Source organism: Mustela putorius, unplaced genomic scaffold, assembly GCF_011764305.1.
Source record: "Mustela putorius furo isolate JIRA1106 unplaced genomic scaffold, ASM1176430v1.1 tig00000698_pilon_pilon_pilon, whole genome shotgun sequence".
NCBI lineage: Eukaryota > Metazoa > Chordata > Mammalia > Carnivora > Mustelidae > Mustela > Mustela putorius.
Genome location: NW_025421449.1, coordinates 2,023,988 through 2,034,054, shown reverse-complemented (window position 1 = coordinate 2,034,054; position 10,067 = coordinate 2,023,988). Strand labels below are relative to the sequence as shown.

Below are 10,067 nucleotides of genomic sequence, written 5' to 3'. Positions count from 1 at the left end.
GCTGGCCTTGCAGGCCAGTGTGGGCAGAGCCTCCAGCACCCACGACTGTTCCTACCCAGTCCTGTTGAGCCAGACATCTCTTGGGAGCCTGGGGGGACACAGGAAGGGGCAGGAATCCAAGGTCAGGCAAAGCAAGGAAGCCACAATTCTAATCGGAGGGTTGCCTGTGACATGTTTGCTGTGCCTCCAAAACCAGGCCGTTAGTACCTAGAGGAGCCTGGGCTCGGTGCCGGGAGGGGCCACCAGGAAGGTCCCCCACCTACCATCACCTCCAGCTCCGAGGGTCTCCTCCCTACCAGGCTCAGGTCTGGCCCGCGCCAGCAGGTGGTCACTCTGGGGGCCACCACCAACAACCCCCTCCAGGTTGGGGGCAGGTATAGGAGCTCAAGGCTTTCCCCAGGGAGGGAGGAAAGAGGCGGGGCGGCGGCGAAGGCCCAGGATATAAGGGGCAGAGGCGCGGCTCACAAGCCCAGCCAGCCCACCATGCACGCCCCCCAGCTGCCGGTGTTCCTCCTGCACGTCTGGTGGGTCCTGCGCCAGGCGGGCGCCGCCACGGTGGCCCCGGTGCCGCTCCGAACGCGGGTACAGCCCTCGTCGCCGTCCCCTCTCGCGTACATGCTGAGCCTCTACCGGGACCCGCTGCCCCGGGCGGACATCATCCGCAGCCTGCAGGCTCAAGGTAGGCTGCGCCGCCCCGCCAAGCAGCCAGGGACCTCGGGACTGCGGAAGGGCGCCGGGGCGAGTTGCGGGCGGGCGGTCCCGAGCTGGGGACGCCGCCGCTGAGGGCGCACCAGGCTGGGAGCGCGCTGCCGGGGTCCGGGTCTGGGATGCTCGGCGTGGGCACTGGCTGGGCGCGCGGGGTCGGCGGGTGGAGGGGTTGTGGCATCTGAAAGGGCCCGGGTGGAAACCTTTGCGTCCCGACTCTTGCTTTAGGGTGGTCAGAGAACGGTGCGGGAGGGTGGGAGGCCGACTGGGCCAGGGGACCACGTGGGCTTGTTGAATTACGTAAGCTCCCGTCTCCTCGGCGTCCGATTCCTTGCAATGGGGACACCAGTACCTACCTCCCTTAGAAGACAGTGGTGAACGCTGGGTAACAAAACACATAACAATTAGCACGAAACCAGACGTAGTAATAAATAGTCGTTATTATTGCTACATACATTTTGCGGATTTCTTTTCTTTTCCCGCGTCAGGGTGAATGTGTGCCGGAGTCTGGCGCCGTGAGAGTCTCAGGCTGACTGCGAGCTTCGAAAACCAATGGGTGCATGTAACATCAGGGATTAGAGTTCCGAGATCCTGGAGGAGAGATGGGGTGCGGTGAAGTCGGGAACTGAGACAGGCTTGGGAACTCGAGTCCAGGCTGGGAAGGGGTCAGCGTCCTGAGTGATTCCGGTTCGGAGCCTAGGTGTGGATGGGGGGAAGCCCTCAGCGACCATGGTGATTCGGGAGGATCACTCGGAAAGGTGTCGGGTCTGATAGGCCCGTGGGTGCTGAACAGAGGGAGCACTCCCCCGGGGTCTCCTTGCCCCTTGCAATCCACATCCTGATGCCTGGGGTTCCCGGCCGCCCTGCTCGGGCTTATGCCTCCCTGGGCCATCTGGGGCCAGACGGCCCTCCCCCACGCTGGGGCGCAATCCACATCCTATAATCTGATCTAATTGGTCACCCGCCAGCCGCTTATGGTCTGGGGGCAGGGGCTCCTAGCTCCCTGGCCGGCCACATCTGGGGTCAGACAGTTGGTGACCCTCTCCTGAAGGGTCATCTGGGGACCAGACAGACTGTGGACAGCCGAGGGGCAAGCTGGCTTGGAAATGACTGGAGTGGTCTCCTCAGTTTTTCTACCAGAAAGCTGCGTGCGGGAGGACGCTGGGCAAACGGGTGGGGGGTTGCCCTTTTTCAGTTCACTTGTCCTTCTGGAGAGTTCCAGAAGGTTTGTGGGGGGTTGACAGCCTGGGAGACTGGGAAATGGAGTCCTGGTCTTCAAAGTCGGCTTCTCAATTTGGATCAGTTTGGGTCCTGTGCATATCCATTGAGTTCTCTAGTTTCCCCTTCTGTAAAGTGTGGGGGGGGGGGCTGGCTTTCTGCCTCATTGGTGTGTACACATGGTAAGATATACAGGACCAAATCGACCATTTTACCTCTTTTTAAGTGTGCGGTGACATTAAGTACATTCAGTGTTGTGAACTGGCTTTATTTTTTTAAATGCAGCAAGAAGATTCTGCCTGGAAAGACAATGGTGGAGAAGGGACATTCTAAATGCCCCTTTCCCTTGGGTTTATCCATAGGCCGCCCCAGGAAAGAGGGAAGTGGGTGTTGGGAGTCTAACCAAAGTGGCTTTGCATCTGCCTCTGTCCGTGTTAAAACACCCTCAGCTTGGGCCTTCAGTTTTCTTACCCCCAAAAAACAGTAATAGTGATGGTGATGATTGAAAGAGACCAGGCTCGGATGGGGAAGCAGTTAGTGGCACTTATCTTCAGAGCTGGACACCTAGTGTCATCCCCACACTCTCTTTCAGAGCCCCATGTCCTAACTCAGCCTTAGCACCCTGTCTGAGGGAGAGAACCCAAGGGCATGGGCCCAACCACTTTCTTCTTTAGAACTGGACATAGGTCAAGATTTCACGTGGGGCCCGTGGGGCCAACTCTGTCCAGTGCCTGGATTGGTTTCAGGGTGTCTGTGAACCCCTGTCCTGATACCGATCCCCTGAATCTCATTTATTGTACAGGTGGGTGCATTCTTACCTTGTATCAGGCATCAGTGAACCCCAAAGGATTAGGCACCCCTATCCTAACAAGAACCAGAGCCAGATCTAAGAGAACCTAGCAGCACTGTTTCCCAGGGAGCCCTTGGCTAGGGGTGGGCTCATGGAATCAAAGACTTTTCCTGGGTATGGAGCACTCCATGCACATTGTCCATCCTGGGAACAGATGACTTTGCTCCTTGTCCAGGTCGCTCACTACCTATTCCGACACTTTCATTTCTAACCTTAGCCATTGGCAATAATAAGGAGGTAGTTGATGCCAGCCAACTTTTGCTGTACTTTGGTTGTGTTGGGTAAACACCGATGCATGTTATCTCAGTAAATCCTAACACTCCGTCACTATCTTCCTTTTACCAAGAGGCCTACAGAAGGAAAGTAATCTGCCCAAGGTTCAACGGTGAGTGGCAGATTTTGAAGCCTCACAGGACGCACCAGAGCCCCTGGTCTTGACCGCTGAGCTGGAATGTCTTCCTCTAAGAGGCCATTTGTGGGTACTTGAGATAAGACTTGACCAGGAGTTGCTGCAGGTCCCACCTAATCCCCGGGAGGCTAGGGGGTGCTGTGGTGGGCCAGGGGGAGTGCTGGTCTCCTCCCCACACCTCTGGGTAGAGTTGCTAGCCAGGGGCCGGTTATTGCCCCCTGCAGGTGCTAATGAGGAGGGAAGTGGAAATGAAGCAATGGGCAGCTGGAGGTGGGCTGGGAGAGGCTGCCAGGAGACTGAAACTTGTCTGCAGGTTGGATTTCTCACAGAAATTCACTTACCATATGACCAAAGATGCTTCAAAAAAAAAAAAAAGTGGGGGGCACCTGGGTGGCTCATTCGTAAAGCGTCTGCCTTCGGCTCAGGTCATGATCCCAGGGTCCTGGGATCGAACCCCACATCAGGCTGCCTGCTCAGTGGGAAGCCTGCTTCTCCCTCTCCCACGCCCCCGGCTTGTGTTCCCTCTCTCGCTGTCTCTCTCTGTCAAATTAATAAATAAAATATTTAAAAAAAAAAAAGGGAACTGTCATGTGGTCTGCTCAGAGTGGACTTAAATCAGAGACCATTACCACCCTTGAGATGGATTCACAAAAGAGTTAGTGTTTTTATTCTAAGGGACGATACCTGACTTTGATTCAGCAACAAGCCTTCAAGCCTCTTTGTTTCCACGTGGGCTCCTGAGAACGCAGGGATGGGTCGGGCACAACCATTCCCATTGCAAAGAAGAGGAAACCGGGCTTGAAAAAAGTTAAAGGTCACTTTTAGGTGACCTGAAAACCCACAAAAACATGTTATTCCCAGACATCGGACCAAATTAGTCCAGGACTAAAATGAATGGAATGTGCTTCCCCATTCCTTTTCATCCAGTTTGGGTTGAGTTGTCTTGAGGAGGGGGGTGTGGAAGAGGGCCAGGGGCTGTGTGTGTCCTGCGCTGTCTGACCCAGGTGTGGGAATGCCCCTTGTGGGGGCGGTGTGATAAGCCCCATGCCGGTAGATGAGAAAGCCCCACTGGGTGGCAAACTGCCAGGTCATGCTTAGAAAGCCTGTAGAAACCTGTGCGTCAGGTTGTCAAGAGCTCCTGAAGTTTCTGCCTCCACCCTTAGAAATGGTGGAGCAGAGAGGGGTCAGTCTTGGGCTTCTGTGCCCCCTGAGCGCCCCAAGCCTCACCTTTCCGTGATATGCGCTCATGAGCTAGACCACCCTTCCCAGCGAGGAGACGGAATCTGGGAAGGTGACTTGCTCAGGGTCACAGGGTGGGTGGAGGCTCAGGGTGTGGCCAGAGAGCAGGGAGGACTCATCCAGTTTGTACCAGTTGTTCTCTAGCTTTCGATCCTCTTGGAGGGAGCAGCAGAACCGTGATTTGCTGTTTGGGCAGATCCAGGTTCATTCTTGGCTGTGCCACCTTGTGCGGGTGATTTAACCTCTCTGAGCCGCAGTTGGAATTGGACCAAAGTAGACTCCACATTCCTAGCGCCTAGGGCTGGGGAGAGCATGGAGAGGATTCTTGTCAGGTCAAGGCTCCAGCGTGAGCTCCGGTGGTTGTCAGAGCGATGAGGCTGCAGGGGGCCCCCGCTCATCCTGCTTCCTTCCCGGTTTTTTCCCCACCCAGATGTGGAGGTGGATGGGCAGAACTGGACCTTTGCTTTTGACTTCTCCTTCCTGAGCCAAGTGGAGGATCTGGTGTGGGCCGAGCTCCGGCTGCAGCTGTCCCACCCTGTGGACCTGCCCCCCGGCGTCCCACTCTCCGTCGAGATTCTCCACCAGCTAAAGCCCGATGCGGAGCAGGACCCGGCTGACTGCCACGAGCGTCTTCGGATGGACCTGTTCACCGTCCCTCTATCCCAGGTTACCTTTTCCTCAGGCAGCATGGTCCTGGAGGTGACCAGGCCACTGTCCAAGTGGCTGAAGCACCCCGGGGAGCTGGAGGAGCAGATATCCGGTTTGGTCGGAGAGTGTCAGCGGCGGGCTCCCACCCCGCCTGTCACCAGCGTGCTCCTGCTGCTCTACTCCAACCTCTCCCCAGAGCAGAGGCGGCTAGGGGGCTCCACCTTGCTGTGGGAGGCTGAGAGCTCCTGGCGCGCCCGGGAGGGACAGCTGTCCCAGGAGAGGGGCCGGCGGCACCGTCGACATCACTTGCCGGACAAAAGCCAGCTGTGTCGGAAGGTCAAGTTCCAGGTGGATTTCAACCTCATTGGGTGGGGCTCCTGGATCATCTACCCGAAGCAATACAATGCCTATCGCTGCGAGGGCGAGTGTCCTAGCCCTGTGGGGGAGGAGTTCCATCCCACCAACCACGCGTATATCCAGGTGCGGAGCCCTGCTAAGGGGAGGGGAGGCAGGGGGCTGTGGGGGAGAGGAGGCCATATTGCCCAATCAGTGGGGGGACAGGACTCTGGCTTTGCTGGTAAATTTGTGTTCATTCATTCACCGTTACTCAGGCACCAGCTGTGTGCCCGCTCCTGTCCTGGGAGATAGTGATAGTCTGTGACACGGTCCCTGGAGGGCCTACCTGCAGTTGCGCCCCCTTGGGTAACCTTGAACACCTTGCTTCCTTAGGCCTCCTTCCTTGCCTTTCATAAAATTAGGGTTGGAAGGTGTAGACCAGAAGGCCTCCGCTTTTCCTCCGCTCTGGCTTCTAGGAAAGGAAGTTCAGAATCTGGTCTCTGGGAATAAACCTGGCTTCGATCCCTACATATTAGCTGTGTGATATCGATCAGGTTGCTTATTCTCTCTGAGCCTGACCGTTCCTGCCTGTGAACGGGGGATGGCAATGCTGCGTAGTTCAGAGCAATGTTGTAGGGTTAAATGAGACAAGATGGATACCGTGTGTGTACCTGCGGACAGGGGACTGTGGATGTTGTATTATCATTTCTAGAAGCCTATGATTCACTGATGGAAGGAGGGGGCGCGTTTATGGGGCCGTGCTTGGGGTAATCCTGTTCCAGCCACTGTCCTTTTGCTCCCTCAGACGGGAGTTGGACACCGTTGTATAGTAGAGAAAGCCCAAGACTACCACTGTGTGCCACGAATCAGCCTAAGGTCTAGAAAGTGGTGGAGGAGAGCAAAGGGAAAATGAGAGGGAGGGGGAACAGAATAGAGCCTCACATGGGGGCCCTGATATTGGGGTTCAGATGCTCTGGGGAGCGCGTGAGCTGAGCTCCTACAAGGGAAGCACTGGTGGGGCCAGAGCCCTCTAGGACCTTTCCTGGGCAAAGGCCTCAGCCTCTCCTGGGACTTTGCTCCCTGAACCTCCTGCTGCATGATCAAGGGGACCCCGAGAGACCCAGAGAGTCCCAGTAGCAGCTCTGACACTGATCCAAAAAAACCTTGCTGGGCCGCAGGGACGGGGCGCGGTTCCAGAGTGCCAAGGAATCGTTACCTTTTCTCCCGTTGACTCTCCTTGCCCTTCTCTGGGCGACAAAGCAAATCCCACAAGAATTTCTGCATGACTCTCTTCTGCTGAATGTTTCTGGAACTAAACCAGGAGTTTTTTGGAATTGGTATGCACTCGAGGCTAGAACAGGAGGACATGTCCGTTTGCTCCTGCTCTACCCAGATCCAGCTTTTAGAATCTTCTGTTTAGCTCTTCTTTTTTTTTTTTTTAACAGCCTGTAAAGTTACTTTACATGTAGAGAGTTGTGGATGCGTTGGCAGGCTGATTCCCTTTATGAGAACCAGCTTCTTCAGCTTTTGTACCAGAAACGGATTTTAACTGACTTTTTTCTCCCCCAGAGTCTACTGAAACGATACCAGCCCCACCGAGTCCCTTCCACCTGCTGTGCCCCAGTGAAGACCAAGCCACTGAGCATGCTCTATGTGGACAACGGCAGGGTCCTCCTGGACCATCACAGAGACATGATTGTGGAAGAATGCGGGTGCCTTTGACGAGATCCTGGTGGGGCCGGATTTGCCTGTACCCTGGGACATTGGGAAGGTCCTAGAAGACACGAGAACCATCTAATGCAATGAGGAGACACAGAGGGGGAAAGGTTGTTCTGCGTGCTAGACCAAGGAGGAAGGGCTGTCCCCTCCGTAAAGGAAGGCTCTGGGAAATGTGCCTCATATGGAGGCTGCTGTCAGGAGATGGCAGGCTGGTTGGCTGTTCTTCCTGAAGAGATGGTGGTGACCAGAAGCACTAGGGCAAGGGTTCTTTACTTGACTTCTTAACCTATGAATCCCCAGAAATGATAGTCAAAAGGTGGGGCATGTGTGCATTCATCTTTGAGGTGGGGCAGGTTACCGATGACTTTTATGTATTCTCAGAAGGGGTCTTGGACCAGCCCTGCCCCCCCACCACCCAGCAAGATGAACTTCACTGTGTTAAATGAAAAACAGTTTCTCTCATTGTCTCTGGCTGGTTTGGGGTAGCCCCGCCCCCCAGGCTGGGTGGTGGCGATGTGCTGGCCTTGTCCAGAGGCTCCCCGGAGTGGGTCTCTGCTAATTATGTGCACAGACACTACAACCATTGTGAAGTCCTCCCAGGCCAACTGGTGCCTTTGAAGGGAGAGGCAGGAACTCCCCCAGAGAGCTGGCCACGGTGCACTCCAGGAGTGGAGCCCTCGGGCACCCCCCCAACCCCCCCAACCTCCCCGACCCCCCGTCAGCCTGCTTGGTAGACACTGTCCGAGTCTATTAAAGTTGGTGACAGTTCTCCTTGGTCTCTCATTGTGTGCTGTTAATGAGGCCCCGAGCTTCCCATCCAACAGGGGTGAGGGCGGCCTAGGACTTGGGTTATGGTCACAGCTGAGCCACTGAGAGGCTGTGTGGCCTCAGGTAATTCCTTGCTCAGCCTCCTTCTGTAAGGTGTGAGTAGGAGGATCCTGTTGGCCACCTGTAACCTTACCAGCAGGCCTGACGTCATGGACTGTCCTCTGGGCCTTATCCCTGTCTTCCTCTACAGCTTACGAAGTCTGCTGAGCCCCGGGGCCTGCTGTACCCCTCTCTCGAACCTTTATCAGCCCTTCTGTTGCTCAGGGCTTGAAGTCTGGCTTCATTTCGGGTTCCACCTAGCCGCCCAGTAGAAGGAACCCCAGCTTTTTTGTGGGAAACTCTGCATCACAGCACCCGGGCACGGCTTTGCCTTTTGGACAAAAAGACCCCAAAGGCAGCAATCCTGGTTTGCTTTTAGCTGACCTCATAAAGCGTTGCCGGAACGGGCTGTTTCTGTTTGGCAGCAGGGAGGAGGAGGGCATTCTAGTGGGATTGCGGGGTCTACGGTCTTTCTACCCCAGCTCCCCACCAAGAAGCCGGTCAGCTTGTGCTGCCTCTACGCAGAGGAAAGGATGCATGAAGTGCTAGCAGAAGGCTTAGAAAAATGATCCCATCATATGGAAACCTGTCCTGACGTGAGATGTGATTCAACTGTAGTGACAGTTGAATCAAGTTAGCAATTCTGGCCTAGGCCAAGGTTGAAGCTAGAGCCAGGTCCGGGCTTGAGAAACCTCAGTGCCCTGATTTGGCAACCAAGCCATTCTGGCCTCTGGCTGCTCCTTTCCTGGGGTGGAAACAGAACTGCCCTCGCCATGATCCCAAATCACAGTGGGATTCTGCCCGCTGACTCCATTCAGAAAAGAGCAGAGCTGGGGAGCCCCTGTGAGGCCAGCTTTTTAATCCGACCCAGAAGCCCAGGGCCTGACCACACAGCTAGGAGGCACTGGGTCAAGACCGCAGCTCTGGTCTCGGGAGCCCCAGGGCCCTATCCTTGACAGTAGCCGGAGGTTTTTGCTCCCCTACTTTGGGGTCAAGGACTTTGGAACCGAACATCTGGACCCAATTCCACTACCACACTGAAGTTCTGGCAAGTGAAAATCCCACGCTGGGGCTTTCAAGCGTCTTGCATACTAAACAGGTATCCAACATTCCTTCTCTGGCGACGGCCGGGAAAGTGCAAGTTAAAGCTGCTTGTGGCTGCGGCTCCCTGGGAAGGTTTACTGGCTCAGAGCAAACCTCGAAGACAAGGCCCTACCCCTCCTCGCATGAGGCAGGCACGAAGGGGCAGAGCTTGCTTCTGCTGAGCCCTGCTGAGCGCCCCGCAATCCCACTAGAATGCCCTCCTGTCAGCCGTGGGTCGTCCTGCCACCGGGCCAGAAGCCTAGGAGTATAGCCTCGAGCCCTGCACTCCATGGGGAGGAAATACCGCCCCCCAAGAACAGAGGCCTGCCCTAACCTGGGGGCCACACGGGGCTCTCAGAATGGTTACTTCAACGTGCTCTCAAGGCAAAGGTCTCCTGTACTCAGAGCCGTGCCAGGCCAGCAGCTGAGTGGGGACAAGTAGATGTCTTACTGTCCCGGGTTGGAGCAGGAGGTGGGCCTGGCGGCACATACGAGTGAAGAAAGAGATTGGAAGGAGAGAAGTGGAAATGTGGGATGCATGGGAGCCGGTTGTGACTCCCACTGGGACTGTTCGCCGCCGTCTTGTCTCCCCTTCTCCCCCCATCCTAAGTCGCCTTGGAAGGTGGCATCCCACCTACCTTGATGTAGGGGAAAAGGCCATATGAAGTGCTAGTGGGAGGGTTTGGACCCTTCTTGCCCCAGATTCCTTCCAGAGGTCCCAGGCTGGGTGGTTGGCTGTAGTCAGCTCCACGCCGCAAGTTGCTCACTCCCGAGGGACAGGAGGCCCAGCTGGCCGACCTCGGGTCACCCCACCAACTGGGCTGTGCTCCAGCCCTTTCCTGAACTCCTCCTGTGCCAGCCCGAGGCTAAACACCTTCCATGAGCCTCACAGCCACCTAGGGGCAGGTAGTTCTTAACCTTGACCTACCTGAGCGAATCCTGGCAGGAGGAAGGCCTCCGAGCAGCTCGGCTGGGCTTCAAGTCTGGCTCACT

At 56.1% G+C, this 10,067-nt stretch overlaps 1 protein-coding gene across 1 annotated transcript; it reads left to right on the top strand.

The window, feature by feature from the left end:
- The first annotated feature begins 483 nt into the window (after positions 1–483).
- On the top strand, positions 484–7,552 carry NODAL (nodal growth differentiation factor). The gene is made up of 3 exons (XM_004769520.3): positions 484–679; positions 4,852–5,549; positions 6,975–7,552. Exons 1-3 carry the CDS (start codon positions 484–486, stop codon positions 7,125–7,127), a joined length of 1,047 nt encoding a protein of 348 aa, XP_004769577.1. The 3' UTR covers positions 7,128–7,552.
- The last annotated feature ends 2,515 nt before the right edge of the window (positions 7,553–10,067 follow it).